The sequence below is a fragment of the Gossypium arboreum genome, chromosome 5, assembly GCF_025698485.1.
Source record: "Gossypium arboreum isolate Shixiya-1 chromosome 5, ASM2569848v2, whole genome shotgun sequence".
In the NCBI taxonomy this organism is placed as follows: domain Eukaryota; kingdom Viridiplantae; phylum Streptophyta; class Magnoliopsida; order Malvales; family Malvaceae; genus Gossypium; species Gossypium arboreum.
The window spans coordinates 13,305,113-13,324,388 of NC_069074.1; the positions used below are offsets into that span (position 1 = coordinate 13,305,113).

Consider the following 19,276-nt stretch of genomic DNA (forward strand, 5'->3'; position numbering starts at 1 on the left):
AAATAAGGAGGATTTACCTTCTCTTGGAGTTGGAAGGGTTAGTTATTGGTAGTTCAAGCGCACTGAAAAGTTTTAGCAGATATTGTTGGACCTAAAGCATTAAAAATGATTCTTTCAAGACTTATAATATAATAATAAAATAATTAATTTGCCCTTATTTTGTTTGGATGAGTATATATATATATATATATATATATATATATTGCTTTCTTCTAAAAATCAAGTTACCTTTTAAAGTTGATAAACGTAAAGGTGTTTTACCTTTCATAGAGCCTTTAAAGAACACTGATCATTGGCTTCCATAAAAAAGGATTGCTTCAACAACAGACAAACTTGATAAAGATGGAAAGATTGCCCCAGGCAACTCAACATTTTTCAGGTATCCATTCTCCACACACGGCATATCTAGTGGAGAGATTACAAAAGCCATAATGTTTTGATAATTATCAATTGTTTATATATTTTATTAAGCATGTTATATTCGTGTCTTAGAGGTTGAAGATGGGTCGTGGTACACCTCATAGAAGCACCAAAGCCATACGTTTTCGAGTTAAAATCTAATTACTACTCTTTTTTTGATAGTTGCCAGGGCAAAGGCATAGGATTGTTGAGGGGGCCTGTTTGGCATGTGGGATAGAAATTAATTTTTGTAGTGGAGTCTGACGTGCAGTTTCTACGCCGTCGGAAGAACCCATCAACCACATTCTGCCAAAAGTTTTCACCTAGGCTTTTAGAGATAAGAGATAAAAGGTGGTGGCGGAGAGGTCAACTTTGGTGTTTATTAGCCTAAAGTGATGCACTGACAAATCTTTGTGCCCCGCACATTCTTCACCATATTGCTAGCCCTTTTTATTACACGATTTTTAAGGTTTATAAAAAATTCAAGTATTTTACTACTGCTCAAATGGGTAAAAATTATATGCCAAAGCATAAATTATTAGTTTATTGTATTGGAAAATGGCCAAAGTATTAGTGAAGGTAAAGAAATTAAATACAACTTGTATTATTGTCCTTTGTTTAGGTACGACCGTCAAATTTTTTGGTACGTTTCCATAATTGTTTTCTTGACTTTGCTTTCTAGCTTCTTTGTTATTATACAATGTTATTAGATATTTTCATTTGAAGAAGATGTCTTGGAAATTTAGATATATATTGGAATTTGAATATAAGTTTAAAATGACGTGGACATGTAAATAACATAAATCAAGGTTTCTTTTTGATTTTACCATTCGATCCTTAAATACCAATTGAAGAAAGTTGATTTGTGCATATACAATGAACCTGAAGTCCACCATGGGTGAGTGAGGCCTAGGCCAGCCAGCAGGAATGGAAACCTAATTAATTAATTAGAGGGCAGATTAGGTAAGAATTTTAGCATTTCACATGAATTATTTATACATATGCACCATGTTGTACCCAATATCTTGATTTGCCAAAATTGTCAAATTAGAACTAATGTTCTCAATCCTGTCGCGAACCACTCGTTTCTGCTACGACAGCCATGGGGGGTATCAATCCAGTGCAGAAAATGAGATGGTGAAACAGACAAAGTCATACCTTAATGTAATTAAATAACCTAAAATTCTGATGAACATCTTAAAAGAGACAAAGCATACGTGATTAAAAGAATCGCAATTGTTGAATTTTGTATAGGATCGGTCAGGGCTAGATGCATAGGGGAAACCCAAAGCCAACCATGCATTTGAAATTCATTGATACAGATGATCAGATATTCTCATATCAATTTTCTTTTAAAGTAGTTGAGATTTTAAACCTTTTTTAAAATACGTAGTCTATAAAAATATAATATATGAGTCTGCTGTTATGGTTGGGAGCATCTAGGCTCATTGCTCCCTGAATCCCACATGCCATCAACATTGGCTCGCATCAATACCCAGATTAAGTTCCTTAATAACTTAGAAGTAAGAATTTAATCTTGGCCCAAATATCTATGATTCATTTTATTTATGTATTTTGATACGTGGGAAGAACTTTCCTGTACCAAATCCATGATTATTGACCCTCAATTTATCACATATATTTTCATTAAACTGTTAACCAACGGGGCAATATGGGAAGCAAGAAAAAGGACACAAGTGAAGCAGGGAAATCTTGCTGTCTTAAAATATGCTTGTCAGGGCTTAGGAAATTTAAAAGGCAGCAACGTTGTTTCCTTTGCATGTGATTTATGCCCCCCCCCCCTCCCTGCCTTTTCTCTCTCGTCTCTTACTCATTCTTATATATTCCCTTCTCTCTCCTTTTAATCTCTGGAAAAAAAAACAAAGATTAAAACCCAAGTGTTACACTTTTAGTTATTTTGTTATTATATAAACAATGAACCTTTAGAACAGTTATTTCAATTTTCCGTCTTCAACCTTATGTTTCCCTCTCAAGTTCAAACTCTGAACATGTCTACTACTTCTTCTTCTTCTATTTGGTTACTTTCTTGTAGGAAGCTTAAGTTCTTTACTAGAATCAGAAGGTTCTTGCAATCCAAAGCAGCTAGGAAGCAGTACGGGTCATCAGCATCTGATCATTCGAACAAGTTGAGAATAGTAAACAATACTGACGAAGAGGAAGATCTGGTTGTAGAGAAAACTGAAAGTGAGCTCGATGGTTCCATGGCGTTGCAAAAATCTGTGAAGAGACTTCACTTTGGGAGCTGGGAAGAGAAAGAGATGGCCGCTAAGGCCATCGAGAAACTCGCTCAAGAAGACGTTAAGGTTAGGAAGTTGATGGCAGAGCTTGGAGTCATACATATGCTTGTGTCTATGGTGGATACTGAGGTGGTTGGCCGCCGTCTAGCTGCCATCAAGGCCTTGATCGAACTTGCTGATGGAACTTTTACGTAAGTTTTCTATATCTTTTTTCTTAGTATTCATGTTAATTTCTTATTCTTTTGATATTTCTTGTCAATGGAAAAGGATTGTCAGCTTTCAAAGTTTTTAGTTGGTAGAAACAATTCCTAATGTTGGATTATTCTAACATAATCATAAACGGTTTTTAATAAATGATTGAATTCCCATGTTATGAAGCAATACCTGATTAGGAAAGAAATATATTTAGAGGGATGAGACTTAATAAGAGGGAAGGGCCCTGTTTTTGTCCTGGAAGCCGTAGCTTATTTTCTTCATAAAAAGGCAATGTGATGAAAAAGAAAGGTTTTCATAAGGCTGCTCGAAGTGGGGATAGGGAAAAGGGTCCCCTATGGTTGATGAAATGTATGGCATAGAACAGTGACAAGTTTGAAATAGTGGAGCTCTGTTTTTGGCACTATGCAATACGTTTCATCGGGATAAGGAAAAGGGATCCCCTATGGTTGATCAAATTTATAACCTATAAAATTAGTTGTTGGGATGAATTACGGATATATCACATTTCAAAAATGTCAAGAAGATGGAGAATTGTTCTCAACCCACATGAAAATTAAATATTGGTGATAATGTTTTAAAACTAACTTCCCCAATTAGAATAAAGAAAATGATTTTAGGTGGAGGGTACTGCTCCACATTAATGAAGATATTATTACCCTGATAGCCTGATTTAACCCTAAATCTCTGTAATCAACCGCCCTACAAGCTGCAACGTTTTGATAATCATAGGCCTTGGGGTTTGTTTCTAGTTAAATGCTGAGTAATCAAACTCAGAACAGTTATTTTTACTGTTAAATGGCTTTAAATTTTGTTTGGTGAGGTGTCAAGCCCTTTCATGAATTGACCCTTTCGAATCTCTGATTGTGAAACTTTGTCATGTGACAGTAGAGCATAACTCTATCCATCTGGAACTTTTAAACATTAATGGCAATGAAAGTGAAATGAAATTTCTAAATCTGTTGCATGATTTTTGAATCATTAATACTTCCATTAAGAAAATGATTTTAATGATCCTCAAATCCTGCGTCCGCAAGGTACGGTGGCTGTCCACTGTCCACCGGACTCCAATGGTGGTAGGAGCTGGAAGGGCAATAATGATGATAGAAGACAGACAACGTTGTCTCCAAATAAAAAAAAAATACAGATCCATATGATCCAATGATATTATTCTGGACAACTAAGAAAAAACAATATTAAGTATTGTTGACCTTCACCTTCCTACCCCGATTCTAAATGTCTGATTCTCTTTGACTTTCTGTTTTATTTTATAAACTGGTTAGTTCTTCTCCCATATTTTCTTTGACTTGTAGGGACTCCTATTCATATTATATGCAATAATGGAGGACTTTTGGGTTATCAACTTATCTACCCCCAATAAAATTATTGTTCTTTCTTCTATTATTCAACTTAAATTTCGATTCCATTGTTGACTTGAAGTTCTGGGTTGATTTTTCTTTTGTCAAAACTTAAGGTAGATTCAAACAATCAAAAGTCTAAATCAGTTTATCATTTTTTCTTTTATTCAGAAACAAGGAACTAATGCTAGAGGCCGGAATACTATCGAAGTTACCTAAGGACATTGATGCTGTAGACGACCAAACGAGGCATGAATTTGCAGAACTGTTATTATCATTATCATCTATATCAAATACCCCTTTCTCTCTAGCCAAAACTGAGGTCCTCCAGTTTCTTATTGCCATTCTTGAGTCGGCCACCAGCATTGAAACAAAGGAGACCTGTTTAGGTGTTGCTTGTAACCTGTCTGCTGTGTTAGAAAATGCTAGACCTTTGGTATCTAACGGAACTGTGCACACTCTTTTGAAGCTATCTTCATTCAAAGAACTTTCAGAGAAAGCCCTTGCAGCACTAGGTCACTTGGTGCTGACCTTGATGGGAAAAAAGGCTATGGAAGATAGTTCAATGGTACCAGAGAGCTTGATTGAGATTCTAACATGGGAGAACAAACCCAAATGTCAAGAACTATCAGCCTACATTCTAATGATTTTAGCTCATCAAAGCTCCACTCAAAGGGATAAAATGTCAAAGGCAGGGATCGTCCCTGTGCTTCTTGAAGTGTCATTATTAGGAAGCCCTTTGGCTCAAAAGAGAGCCATGAAATTGTTACAATGGTTCAAAGATGAAAGGCAAGCAAAGATGGGGCCTCATTCAGGACCACAAACAGCAAGGATTGCAATTGGCTCACCTCTGCATCCAAGGGAGGCTCAAGAAGGAAAGAAAATGATGAAGAATTTGGTGAAGCAAAGTCTTCATAAGAATATGGAAATGATCACCCGACGAGCCAATGCTGCCGGCGATTCTTCGAATCTCAAGTCTTTGGTCCTCAGCACAAGCTCTAAAAGCTTGCCTTACTAAAAAAACTTTTTATGTAATTCTTTTGCAAGGGCCTGTAATTATTGCAAATGATGGGAAAGAAAGATTTCCCAAAGTTAGATGGAAGAAATCAGCAACTTTGCGAGAGAATGCAATGCTTCTTCAGTAATTAGCGTATACAACAACTGTATATGATCATCAATTCATGACCAACAAAAGTAACAACGAAAAAAATTCAAGAAACTGGGGAAATACTGAAACTTTACCCATGATGGCATCTAATTGAACACCTCAAGTTTTTTATTTTATCCTTTCCTGACATTGAGTTGTATAGTTGGAAATGAAATAAATCACAGTAAATAACCCAAACAGAGTAGTATCTCTATTGCTTGAATGAAATTAAATACAATATAGTACCCTAAACCATGTGCTACGAAGTTGCAAGGAATGCATAAATTGTGCATTTTGCCCAAATTTATTAGTAATTGGCTTCTTCCCCCCTCCCCCTTTTTCACTAATAGTTTTGCCTTAGGTATGTCCCTCGTTTCTGGCTTTCTGCTAATAAACTTGCCATTCAAAAGGCAGTCAGCAAAATGAGCTAATAAACCATTCAAAAATTAAAATTTAGGTCTACGACTAGGAAAAGAACATGCAAGAAAAACAGCCCAAAGCATATAATTTTGCAAAGAGGTTCATCAAATACAAAAACAGTTAAACAAATAATGCCGAATTGAACCAACAAAAGCTGGATTGGTTAAGTTTTGCCTAAATTATCCTTTAGACATCATAAAAGAAATCAGATTAACAGAATTCTGCAAACTGAAACAAAAGAAATAGTTTAGCGCTTCCCACTGTTTGGATTAGATTTGGTGCAAAGGACCTTCCGACCCTTAGCACGGCGACGTTTCAATACAGCTATTCCACTAGTGGTTCTCATTCTTCGACGGAACCCATGAGTTCGAGCCAAAGATTTCCGTGACCTATTCCTCTTTGTTTGACAAAGTGCAGCCTTCCCAGCCCTAACCACCAGGCATCGCCTTTTCTCATTCCTCACCCCATTATTTGAACTAAAATCCATCCCCAATGATAACCCTACGTGCAAAATTGAAATTAAACGAAAAACATTAACACCCATTGAAGAAACACAGTGAACATATAAAACGGGAAATTCTTTTACCTGAAAATGAAGAATGTAAAGAGAGAGAAGAAGAGGAAGAAGAGAGAAAGGAGCAGTGAAGCAGGGAAGAGCAAGCTTTGGGGTTGATTGCTGCATTGGAAGAGATGGAAATTCTTCTTCTTGAACCTGTCAAAAGATTGAGAGAAGCTGAAGGGATTTGGGTTCTTATGGATTGAGTAGTAAGCCATTGAGATGATGTTAGTACTGACATCGAAGCCATTGTTTCTGCCACACCTATCTTTTGTCTCTCACTTTCGTTCTTATCTACTACTCTCTCAGTGGTCAAGCTACACCTACAGGGGTAGAGAACTAGAGATGGAATGTGCTGATGGGATGGGTTTGAATTCAACTTCTTGTGGGCTTAATCTGGGGTTAACTTAACTAGACTGCAGGATATCGATCTTAGAAACCGTTAAAGTTTTCTTCAGTGAGCCCAAACCTCGTCGTCGTAGAAGAGTTTTCAGTTTACCAAGAGCCTGTGGGTTATGTCATTAGCCCATTTCATAATTATTTGGGTTTCCTATCTGCCACTGGAATTTGGAACCGGAACTTTTTAAAGGTAAACCCGTCACAGCCCGGAATTTGATAAGAGTTTTTATTTCTACTGATCTTAAGTAGTGGCGTTGAAATGGTAATTCAACCCAATATTATTAATAGAACAAATCAAAATTTTTAAATTGCTTAATCATTAACTCAACTGAATTTTCTGCGATAATAGTTAATAAAGTCTAATTTCGATTAGTTGGGTGTTAGGATTTTTGAGTTTTAGTTTTGTTATTTATTAGATACCTTATGTTTTACTTAAAATTTTAGGGTAAATTACAGTTATAATCACTTAATTATTAGTAAATTCTTTCATCCTCTAATTATTAATTTTTTGTCATTTGTCGTTAAATGATTAATGGATATATGGACATAATAACAACCTTAACTTTCAAACATTTATACATTGTGTTAATACAATTTTAGTTTTCTTTTTAAAAATAGCTCTTAATGTTTACACATGACTTAATTTATCCTATTCTTACATAAAAATATAATTTAATACACGATGAGTAAATTAGAAATAAATAAATAAATAATTTATTAAATTAGATAATCCCAAATACATTGCTTTCCTTATACTTTGAAGGTTGAGAACTTGATCTCTCTCAATGACAATAAACTAATTTTTTGTAAAATTAAGAGCTAATTTTTTTAAAAAAATTAAGACCAAATTGACATAGTATATGAATGTTTGAGTGTTAAAGTTGTTATTCTGCTATTTTTAAAAGTTGACACGTGATCTTCCTATTCCTATTAGCCATTTAACAACGAGTGACCAGAAAAAGAAAATGTCGAATAGTTGGACAATTATTTTATAATTTTTCCTAGTTGAGTGGAAAAGAAAAAAATTTAACAATAGTTGAGTAACTATTAATGTAGTTTACCCAAAATTTTAATATATTTTTTTTCACCCACTGACATATACAATTTGGATTTAGGCCCTTCTATATACATAAGATTCTTATTATTTGTTATTAATAATTTTGATTAAACAGTTAATTTCACGTTGAATTAAGTTAACCAATAATTGAAATTTTAAAATATTTAATTAAATTAATTCCAGTTACCGGCTTATTAGTCAAATTATTTTAATTTAATTATTTAATCAATTATTCGGTTTTAACCCAACTTTGAATTGTTTTAAGGTTATAATTAAGTGTTTGAGAGTCATATTTTTATTAAATGAATTTAGTCTTTCTCAATTAAAAAGAAAAAAAAAAAAAAGGGCGAGCCAGCGAGGGGAGAGACCCTTTATCCCTAGAATAAGTAGGTTGTGGTACAAATCTTGTTGAATTTTGGCTCCAAATAGAGAGTTAGCCCGAATTGGGAGACTTGGTTAAAGTATATATCAGAAGTTATCTTCTTCATGGTGCAACCAATCCTATTGTTGTCTCACTCTCTCCTTTCATGACTTCAAATCAAAGTCATTCTATTTTAAGGCGTTGAAGATAACAGAAACAAAACAAAGCTTGTAGGAAATATTTTCCTTTCGGTACATGTCATATGGTTTTTGCAAGATTAATAAAACTCTCTTGTCTTCTTGGAAGCTTGCTTAGCTATGCATGTTTCTCAATGTTTCTTCTTTGGATGTCTCCGCCTTTTCCATAACTGTTTTTATACTGTTGTGAGTGACAATGGGTAACTTAGACTTCTTTTTTTCTAATGCTAGCCTAGCTATCTACTTTTTAGAAAGCTTGCTTGCTCGTAACAAATTGATTTCCTTGTATTTCAATCTACTTGTCTTGTTGCTAGCATCATCACTTACGAAAATATTAATTAAGCAGTATATATACTCAACATTCTTAAGAAGTGGTTCGGTGAGAAAAAGAAAGTAATGGCTAGTAGCAGCATAGCAAAAAGATGGAAGCAGTTGAGCGGGCAGAACAATTGGGGAGAGCTTTTGGACCCTTTGGACATTGATCTTCGGCGTTACCTTATTCACTATGGAGAAATGGCTCAGGCTACCTATGACGCCTTCAACACCAAGAAGGCTTCCAAGTACGCTGGAAGCAGTTTGTATGGCAAGAAAGATTTCTTCTCTAACGTCGGTTTGGAGAAAGGCAATCCTTACAAGTACCAAGTGACCAAATTCTTTTACGCCACATCGCAAATCCGAGTTCCGGAAGCGTTTATAGTGAAGCCAATGTCGAGGGAAGCATGGAGCAAAGAATCAAACTGGATCGGGTATGTTGCCTTGGCCACAGATGAAGGCAAAGATGTTTTAGGAAGGAGGGATATTGCAATTGCTTGGAGAGGGACAGTGGAGACCCTGGAATGGATCGATGATGTTGAATTTAACTTGGTTTCGCCAGAGAAGATTTTTGGTGATCCAAGTGATGCCAAGGTGCATGAGGGCTGGTACTCCATCTACACCTCGGAAGACCCACGTTCGCCTTATAACAAAACCAGTGCCAGAGACCAGGTGAACGCTACCAATGCCTTAACAATGCTCCACTAGCATCGATACCTTGTTTCAATGGAAAATACTAAGGTTCGTCTCTGTTCTTGGCTATTGATATTTTAGGTTCTCAACGAGGTTATGAGGCTAGTGGAGCAATTCAAGAACGAGGAAACCAGCATCACAGTGACCGGCCACAGCTTAGGTGCAGCTCTTGCAACTTTGAATGCCATTGACATTATTGCCAATGGATATAACAAGGCCAGTAATCCATCGGGAGGGGCCTCTCCTGTTACAGCCTTTTTATTCGCTAGTCCTCGAGTTGGTGACTCAAACTTCAAAAAGAAATTCACAGGATACAGTGACCTTCGAGCGTTACGCGTCCGAAATGTTATAGATGCTGTTCCCAAATATCCTATGGTAGGGTACACGGATGTGGGGGAAGAATTGGATATTGACACACGTAAATCAAAGTACTTGAGGAGCTCTGGGAACTGGTTAAATTGGCATGATTTGGAAGCCTATTTACATGGGGTGGCAGGAACGCAAGGGTGTAATGGAGGATTTGAGTTGGTGATTAGTCGTGATATAGCCCTCGTAAACAAATCCGTCAATGGATTAAAGGATGAATATTTGGTGCCAGTGTCATGGAGGATTGAGAAAAACAAAGGTATGGTCCAGCAGGAGGATGGTTCTTGGGAATTAATGGATCATCAAAGTCAAGACGAGGATGATACTTGAACATCTCTCCATGGTTTGATAAACAATCTTTATGTTTTGTTCAAGATTTTAAAATAAAAACACTAATCCGGATTTTATTTACTTTAAAAATAATTTAAATTCAAATCATTACTATATTGAAAAAATATTTTAAAAATAATCTTAAATTCAAGCAATCAAGCCCTATAATATATGTATTTTTATCGATTTTAATATAACAGTATAATTTACTTTTAAAATAATTTTTCAACAGAGCTAATATCCATTTGACTTTTAATGTAACGACCGAACTTTAAGGTTATTAGAAAGGTGTATTTTCGGATCACTGTTTCGAAAATGGATTAGAAAATATTTATTAAAAATATTTATGAAGTTAATCGAATGGTTAATTAGAGTTTTAATTAAGTGAATTTAATTTAATTAAGAGTAATTAGGAAAAATGACTAAATTGAATAAAGAATAAAATTGAATTGTAGATTAAAAGAAAATAAAAAGGGACCAAATAGGCAATTATGCCTAATGTATGAATTTAGGCGGCAAAAGATGGAAGAGTCTAGGATTTTCTTATATTAATTAATTAATTTATTATTATGGTTATTATTATTTAATTGATATTAAGTTATTATATTATGAAATAAATTGAAATAAAGATAAATGTGTGATGATAAAATTGTACAAGTGTAATATATGTATTTGAACACTTGGAATATAATTGTATATTTACTTAATTTTAGAATAAAAGATATTTATTAATTAAATAATTAAATAATGAGATTTTTGTTTGATAAATAAATTAAATAATGACAATTGTAATGAATTTATTGGTACAAATGTGAAATATAAGTGTGTACAATTGTAATATTAGTATTTAATACTAAATAAGATATTTATTAATTAAATAATTCTATTATGAGATTTTTATGTAATAAATATACTAAATTATGACAAATGTATGGTAAAATTTGTGACATGTGTAATAATAAAAATGCATACAAGTGTTAAATAAATATTTGTTATTAAATAAATTTTAAATATAGATATTTTATTATTATTATTATATTTTATATATATATATAGTAAATAAATAAAGAAAAGAGAAAGGAAACAAAGAAAAAGAAACAGAATAGGCAAACGAAAAGCAGGGGAAGGAAAGAAAGAAAGGAGAAAGAAAAGAAAAAGGGAGAATTAGGGTTTGAAGGTTTGGAAGTTTAATAGGTAAGTTAATTTAGCCCTTTTTACTTATTTTTGATGTTTTAAAAGTTTTAGAACAAAGTTTTGATGAAATTAAATTAATATTTTGAAAGTTATTAGAATTCTAAATATTGTTCATGTTGAATAAAAAAATGAATTAGGGGTTAGATTGATAGGAATTCAAGTTAGAAATGAAATAAGGATTGAATTGTAAAGTAATTCATAAGTTTTATGTTGAAGGGCCTAAATTTATGAAATTTTCGAAATTAGGAAAATATGCTAAAAATTTAATAGTTAAGTATGAGTTTGGACAAAATTTGAATAGAAATGAAGTATGAATTGAGATAGAAAAAGTAAGTAAATTTAGTTAAGATTAAATTGAAATTAAAGTAGAAATTGAATCAAAATTTATTAATTAGATATAAATTAGTAGAGAATTAACGAATATGAATTGTTTTAATTCCCATAGCTAATGTTGTCTCAGGAAATCTCGGCTAAGCAAGGAAAAATGGCAAAGACAACGAGAGTTAGCTCAAGAAATACGGTTTGTATTTCTATAATCCGAACTCAGTCATTATTTGTTATATTTATATACAGATGACAATTGTTAGTGTTAGAATTATGATATTTTACAATTGAAATGGATTGATTTTGGTATGTGATGAATTTATCAAATTTATATTGATTGAAATCATTTTAATTGAAATATAATATATATATATATATATATATATATGATTTATGTAAAAATTTGAATATTGAATGAATGTTATATTGAAAAAAAATTTATTGATTGGAAATATGAGGGAATTGATATGAATATATGTGATTATTAGAATGGTATATTGATGAAAGACTTATTAAATTGAGAAAGTGAATCAAATACCCTATTAACAGTATCGGACCAGATTGGATACAAATGGCATGCCATTGGATTTGTGATGTGATGGGGAGATTTGTGGTTCGGCCGAGAAGATGTTTCTGTTATTATATACTTCGGTTTATCCGAAGAGGCATTTAATGCCTTATTGGTGTGTTTGGGAGGATATGATATACTGGTGTGTTTGGGAGAATTTATAATATTCCGGGTGTGTTTGGGTTGGATATTCTGGTGTGTTTGGGAGGAATCCGTGTATCTATCAGAGTCCGAGTCTTGTTAATAGGGGTAAATAAGTGAAAAGATAAATCGAGTGAATTTGATTGATTGAGCTATTGGAATGAAATGAGAAATTAAATTGAGAATTGAAATTGAGATATGAGATTGAAAACATGAACCAAAAGGTTCATGAAATGAGTGAAGTTCAAATGGATGATGATTGATGTTAGAATGAATTAAAATAGTATATTGTTAAGAAGTAAAGTGTGAATACAAATGAATTGTGAATATATTATAAAGAATTTATACGGTAAGCAAATGAAAAGAATTGAGCAAATATGTTGTTGTGTTTGTTATATGGCTTGTATAGAATTTTTATGGTAAGTAAATGAAACTTATCTATAAAATAAATAAATGAATAGTTATATTTGTTGTTGTGATTTTAAGTTTAATTGTTATATTATCAAGTGTTTGGATTATAGAAATACCACTGAGTATACCATACTCAGCTACGGTTTGTTTCCGTGCGCAGGTAAAGTAAAGATAGAACGTTGAATCAGCATCCCAGGCCGATCCTGAATTCAATGAGGTAAAGTGTGTTAATTATGGGTAATGGCATGTACCTAGGATGTCTTATGTGTGTGTCATTTTGAAATTGTAAATGTAAGGATGAAATAAATAAATTTAGGTTGGTTATGGTATAAAATAGGATTTGACTAATTTGGTATGAATTTGAATTTTTGTGAGACAATGTCAGATTGATTTTGGAATTCCCTATTCTAAATTGGGAAAATCATTAAAAATTGTATAAAAATAATTATGAGCTATAATTTATATGCTTAGAATCTTTAATGAGTCTATTTTTAAGAGAAATAAACGGGAACATCATCCGTGTCCTATGCTATGAGATAATTAAATTTTAGTAAAAAAGGGTTGAAGTTGTCAAATAGCAGACCAGGGGTAAATTTGAGGAATAAACTATACTAATTGGCTATATTAAAATTTCTAAAAATTTTATGGTAGAAAGATATATGAGTCTAGTTTTAAGGAAAATTAACGGAACTTAATTTGAAATTTCGTAGCTCCAGTTATAAATATTTTAGTGACTGCTGCTCAAGAAGACATCTTTGACATAAATATAAAAAAATAATGGAATTGTGTGTAATTATTCTGTAAACTCCGGTAATGCTCTATAACCCTCTTCTGGTGACGGTTTGGGGTTAAAGGGTGTTATATTTAACACTAATTCAATTAATGATTTAAATATTGTATAAATAAATAAGTTGCTATATGGTTCCATTTACGGTATTGGGTAAAATTCTATATGGTAGTGGACTAAGAAAATTAATTGACATTTTGGGTGAGAAATATTAAATAGTCAAATTTAAATACAATTTAATATATAGTTTATTTATATTTTATCTTTATCTATACTATTATTTAAATAATTAAATAAGTTGATGTCATCTATTAACCAAATTATAATTTAGTTGTTAAAAATTAAAACTAATTTTTTATATTAATATTAGTTCCTAAGCTCATATGGATTACATATTATATTTTAATTGTATTAGTAATGATAATTAAAAATAATTATTAAAATTTAACTTTCTCTTCAAAACAAATTTACAAAATGTTTTCCATATGTACCAAACAAATAATGGAGAAATAAAACAACAATTTTAAGAGTGTTTACTTCACATAGTATAAACAACATACAATACAAGTAGAAAAATTATTATATTATCTTCGTCAATAATAAAATAATCTTCAATTTTTCTTTGGTGCTATTGTAATTTGAATACGATTCAATATTATCTTTTCAAATAACCATTGCTATATATATGTGTATATATATATATATAATTTATTAATGCTAACAACTTCTCATTTTTTATCGATAATTTTTCTTAGATGCTAATTAATCAAATATGTCTAACTACATAATGTTATTTATAGTGCTAAACTTAAAATTTTAATTGGTATATAACTCTAAATTAATTAAATGATAATTAAGATGCTTAGAATTATTAAGTAATTACTCTATTTTACATTAATAAAATTGCACTCCTTTTTTACGTCAGATGTTTTAGTTATAATTATAATTATTTTAGTTTTTCCCTATATTTTATAGGCTTTTATTTAAGTAATAATTTTATTTTAAAATTAATACAATTGTTTTTAATTAATAATTATAAATTTAATTATAATTATCACATCTTCTATTTAATTATAATTTTTTAATTGTATAATTATCACAATGTCTATTTTATTTTAAATTTTTAATTAATAATTTTAAATTAAATATTATAATTATTTTAAATGTTAATTTAGTAATAGAATAAACAAAATTAAAAGATATTCTGGTAAGTTAAAAGTTTCAAATTCATGTTTTTATATATATTATAGATAATAGATAGATAAGAATCAACACCAGTAAGTCAAACTACTTGAAGCAGAATTTTGTTATGATCGGTAGTGTTGGCGACACAGATTCCACGTCCATCCCTCCTCCTAAGTATTTGCCTGCAGAATATTTAGATGAAAACATCCAGGTTGAAGAAGAACTGGAAATTTATGCCGGCCCGAAAGGCTATAAGCGTAGAAACTACACGTCAGAAGAAGAAGAGCTGGAAATTGGCGCCACCATCCTAGGATTTATGGATGAGCTTATGGATAACTTAGGTGAACTTTTCGTTGCTCATAGTTTGGATATTTACCTGCATGGAGTTGCGGGCGTCCAGGAAGATGGGTTTCGTCTGGATTACGATCATGATATTGCACTGGTAAACAAACATTTAGATTGGCTGAAAGAAGATTACAAAATTCCTGGTCAATGGTGGAGAAATGAGAATAAAAAATATATGATTCAAATGGACAATGGACACTGGAAGTTTGTTGATCATTCGTAATCATGGATCAACATACAATGTGCTCTCAAATTGCTTGACCGCAATCAGATATCGCCCTTCATCATTATGGATTACTAATAATTCAATTCATAAACAATTGTACGTATAAATGTGTGTTACATACCAATTTTTAATAAATCTTGTATCGCATTCTCAATATTGCTCGGGTTTCCCTGTTTCTCTCTATTCCATAGCCTCATTCATCTTTTATTTTCCGCTCTCTGTATTATTATTATTATTATTATTAAAATAAAACCAATTTTATGGAGCTTAACATTGTTAACTATTGAATTTGATTTTAAAATCCAAAAACTATAAAAATTAAATTTTACAAATAAAAATATAAGAATGGAATTCAAAATTTATGAGAATACAAAATGTACATATCATATTTTAACTTATTTTATATTACTAAAAGATTTTCATTAATGGAAATGAAATAATTGTTCAAATATGGAAAATGAAGATGCACGATTTTATTTTTCTTTTCGTTAGAATTCCTCCATCCTTCACACGTTTATTTTTAAATTAAAAAAATGTGACATTTGAGATATAAAATAAGGATATAATTGCCATATACAGTCTTTTGGCAGTACAATTGATTCTATATATAATATAAATTTGAGAATCTTAAAAAAGAGTAAGGACAGGAAGGCAAGGGGCCCACTTTGTCTCCATCGCCACTTAGCCAGAATATATAATAAACGTGTAGAAGCACCGGCCTCATATATACCAGAAATAGAGGAAGCGATGCCCACCTTATTATTAATTACGTATAATTAGTAGAACATTTTTAAAGCAGAAAGCAAAATATGAATTTTGCTAGGAAAAATAATGGAAACGATAATCAAGAAAGGTTTGTTCATCTAACCCGCAATATCCATTCATTTCATTTTCAGGGTGAGGAGATTGAGTAAAGACATGCTTCACTCCAACATCCACACTCAACAAAAAGGAAGCAACATAACGTGTATGAGATAAAATCACAATTAGATGTTTTCAGTCTAAATTCAATTGATTTGTTTAATATGTGCAAGGCCGATCATTTCATCTTGTAAGAGATCTTTGTTAAACGTCTTTTTCTTTTTTCAATTCAGAATTAATTACTTAAAAACATATCAAAATAAAAATTACAGATTTTGTATTTAAAAGAAACTAATAAATTAATAATCGATCAAACTTAAGAAACAAGTTAACCTAAATGACTGATGGCTATACATTTCTTTTTCAAGAGGAATTCACGACTTTTCTTTTTTTAATCAGTCATGTGCATAGTATTTTACGAAGTAAAATTGCAATGAGATATACTTAGCTATTCGTGATTAATATTTTTTTCTAAACATAGAGGAATAGGAGGATTATATCCGATTATTTTACTTGAAACTATAGGTTTTGTTTATGCAAGATGATCAATGCTAACCAATTATATTATGCAAAATTTTGCTTTCACGAAATAGGAACAAGTATAATAATGGGAAGTGTGTGGCATGGGGAAAAAGAGTTTTATTATTATTTGACCATGTCTAACATGTAGTGCTCAACCATCGTTTCCATGTTGAGAAAAGATAAGAGAAACTACTAGTCTTGAAAGTTGAAAACTTAAAGCACCCAAAATTCGAAAGTGACACGAAGCGCATGATATTGAGAACCAGGTCACTATATAAATAGGCTGTAATAAGAAATAATTAAGAGCTCAACCTTACATTGTTTTGGCAGACAAAAGGGAAAAAAAATTGTTTTTGATGGGTAGCATAGCAGAAAGATGGAGAGAACTAACTGGGGAGAAGAAGTGGGAGAGTTTATTGGAACCCCTTGATAATGATCTCCGCAAGTTAATTATTCATTATGGTGAAAGAACTCAAGCTGTTATAGATGCCTTTAATGACGAAAAGGTATCGAGATGGGTTGGATTGAGCCGATACTCAATGAAGAACTTGTTCCGCAAAGTGGGGTTGGAGATAGGCAATCCATACGAGTACAAAATAACCAAATTCCTTTATGCAAGGTCAGAAATCCAAATCCTTGATTGGTTTTGCCCTGGGGAATCCAATTGGATCGGCTATGTGGCAGTGACCACCGACCAAGGAAAGGCAGTCTTGGGAAGGAGGGACATTTTGATCACTTGGAGAGGAACCAAGCGAACCTATGAAATGATTAACGATCTTCAAGCAGATTTAGTCTCAGCCGCTGATATTCTTGGAGACAATGAAAATCCAAGGGTGCACCATGGTTGGCATTCTATATACACTGCTCAAGACCCCAAATCCATTTACAATCAAACCAGCGCTAGAGATCAGGCAAGTTTAATTTATTTTACGTACTTAATGTATTGTCCATATCGAATGCTAATAATTACCAAGTTATTTTTTTCCAGGTTCTAAGTGAGGTTAGGAGACTGATGGATTTTTACAAAGACGAAGAAATCAGCATAACTTTGACAGGCCATAGCTTAGGTAGCGCAGTGGCCACTCTGAATGCAGTGGACATTGTTACCAATGGATATAACAAGCCGACAAGCAGACCAGACAAGGCTTGCTTGGTCACTGCCATTGTATTTGCCAGCCCTCGCATTGGGGACTCAGGCTTCAAGAAAGTCTTCTCAGGACTGAAAAACCTTCGTGTCTTACGCATCGAAAATGAGTTAGACATCGTCCCTTCACTGCCATTACCATTACCTTTACTAAACTATACCCATGTTGGGATGGAATTAGTGATCGATGCCCGAAAATCTCCTTTCTTGAAAAGCCACGTAGATTTGAATAAGAATCTGATGATTGCTCATCAGTTGGAGATCTACCTGCATGGAGTTGCGGGTACACATGGGGACAAAGGAGAGTTCAAATTAGAGGTTAATCGAGATATCTCACTTGTAAACAAATACCTGGATGCACTGAAAGACGAACATAAAGTTCCAACTAAATGGTGGATGGAGAAGAACAAAGGAATGGTTCAGCAAGACGATGGTTCCTGGATATTGGATGATCATGAACCAGATCATCCTCCAACTCTAACATAATCTATTTTTAGATAAGCTTCATATGATGAAGCCTTTATGTTCCAACTTACGGGTTTACTTTTAATTACTTGTACAAGTATAGTTATTAAGGATAAAAAATTATTGCAGTTTATGTGTATATTTCTTGTGAAATTATAGTCATTGGAGTGTATCAACCAAATACAAAAAATGGTATTATGTAGAGTCGGGTAGGGTTTTTCTCATTCTTTTTCTTTTTAATCTCCCTTTTTCCAATTGATTAAGACAAATAATTGCCTAGATTTCCCAGATGGGTAATCGATATTTTTTCCTTTTGACCATGGATGGTATATGCTCAGTCTTGCCTTGTGGGATTGGACATAAGCGAGTATTGCCATTTTATTTATCCATTTCTTTGGAGAAACATAGATCACTTTTTTTTTTTTGTCAATGTTTAATAATAGGACAACTAAACTTCTTGTTCTTATCAGAACCCGAAAAAAGAAACGGATCTTAATTAGTGTTTTCATCATTTTATTGTGAAACCTTTCTTTGTTTTTATTTAGTAATTGCTTTTTATTTATCCTACATCAGCAGTGAAATTGATATACTACTGAAGTTGAAACTTTTTTGCAACATAATATGAAAGCTGAGGTTACAGCACAATCATATAAACATAGAAGAATTGGTACAGCTGAATTTAACAAGATGTGAAGAGATGTTTCTTAACACAGCAGTCCGCATCTTATTGGCCTCCTCCATTGCTTCAATGATATTTATCCTATATATTCCAAAACTATTTCCCTGTGAAGGTGGCACAATCCTAATACTTTCTTCCATATATCTCCTTTAAAAAAAAGAACATTCAAAGAAATATGCTTTCTGGTTTCTTGATTTCTTCATACACAGGTTTCCTTCTAAACTTTCATTTTATTTTTTTCAACTATGATCTATATTGATTTTATGATTTCTAAAATTAATTCTTTTGAAATATGTAATCGTTTCTCTCAACAGTATTATTTTTTATAAAAATAAAATATATCTTTATATTATACTCA

General features: G+C 32.3%; 4 protein-coding genes and 1 long non-coding RNA gene across 10 annotated transcripts; 4 read left to right on the forward strand and 1 right to left on the reverse strand.

The window, feature by feature from the left end:
• The first annotated feature begins 227 nt into the window (after nucleotides 1-227).
• On the forward strand, nucleotides 228-5,447 carry LOC108450389 (U-box domain-containing protein 7-like). Of its 6 annotated transcripts, none has more exons than XM_053028065.1 (3): nucleotides 228-379; nucleotides 2,453-2,848; nucleotides 4,400-5,447. In XM_053028065.1, exons 2-3 carry the CDS (start codon nucleotides 2,622-2,624, stop codon nucleotides 5,244-5,246), a joined length of 1,074 nt encoding a protein of 357 aa, XP_052884025.1. In that variant the 5' UTR covers nucleotides 228-379; nucleotides 2,453-2,621; the 3' UTR covers nucleotides 5,247-5,447. The 6 variants fall into 6 exon arrangements, with proteins under 6 accessions (XP_052884025.1, XP_052884024.1, XP_052884023.1 ...); XM_053028064.1 differs by lacking the exon at nucleotides 228-379 and adding an exon at nucleotides 426-868; XM_053028063.1 differs by lacking the exon at nucleotides 228-379 and adding an exon at nucleotides 875-1,362.
• Nucleotides 5,448-5,854: 407 nt separating this feature from the next.
• On the reverse strand, nucleotides 5,855-6,725 carry LOC108450355 (50S ribosomal protein L34, chloroplastic-like). The gene is made up of 2 exons (XM_017747934.2): nucleotides 6,382-6,725; nucleotides 5,855-6,296 (listed from the first exon to the last, which is right to left on the reverse strand). The coding sequence occupies exons 1-2, from the start codon at nucleotides 6,599-6,601 to the stop codon at nucleotides 6,043-6,045; spliced, it is 474 nt and encodes a 157-aa protein (XP_017603423.1). The 5' UTR covers nucleotides 6,602-6,725; the 3' UTR covers nucleotides 5,855-6,042.
• A 1,981-nt stretch (nucleotides 6,726-8,706) lies between these two features.
• Nucleotides 8,707-10,159, forward strand: LOC108450353 (phospholipase A1-IIgamma-like). The gene is made up of 2 exons (XM_017747933.2): nucleotides 8,707-9,349; nucleotides 9,452-10,159. Exons 1-2 carry the CDS (start codon nucleotides 8,762-8,764, stop codon nucleotides 10,064-10,066), a joined length of 1,203 nt encoding a protein of 400 aa, XP_017603422.1. The 5' UTR covers nucleotides 8,707-8,761; the 3' UTR covers nucleotides 10,067-10,159.
• A 793-nt stretch (nucleotides 10,160-10,952) lies between these two features.
• Nucleotides 10,953-13,038, forward strand: LOC128292702 (uncharacterized). Its single transcript, XR_008282639.1, has 3 exons — nucleotides 10,953-11,260; nucleotides 11,721-11,780; nucleotides 12,865-13,038. It is a non-coding gene; the product is annotated as an uncharacterized LOC128292702 (long non-coding RNA).
• Nucleotides 13,039-16,830: 3,792 nt separating this feature from the next.
• LOC108450981 (phospholipase A1-IIgamma-like) lies at nucleotides 16,831-18,463 on the forward strand. Its single transcript, XM_017748732.2, has 2 exons — nucleotides 16,831-17,541; nucleotides 17,619-18,463. The coding sequence occupies exons 1-2, from the start codon at nucleotides 16,987-16,989 to the stop codon at nucleotides 18,258-18,260; spliced, it is 1,197 nt and encodes a 398-aa protein (XP_017604221.2). The 5' UTR covers nucleotides 16,831-16,986; the 3' UTR covers nucleotides 18,261-18,463.
• The last annotated feature ends 813 nt before the right edge of the window (nucleotides 18,464-19,276 follow it).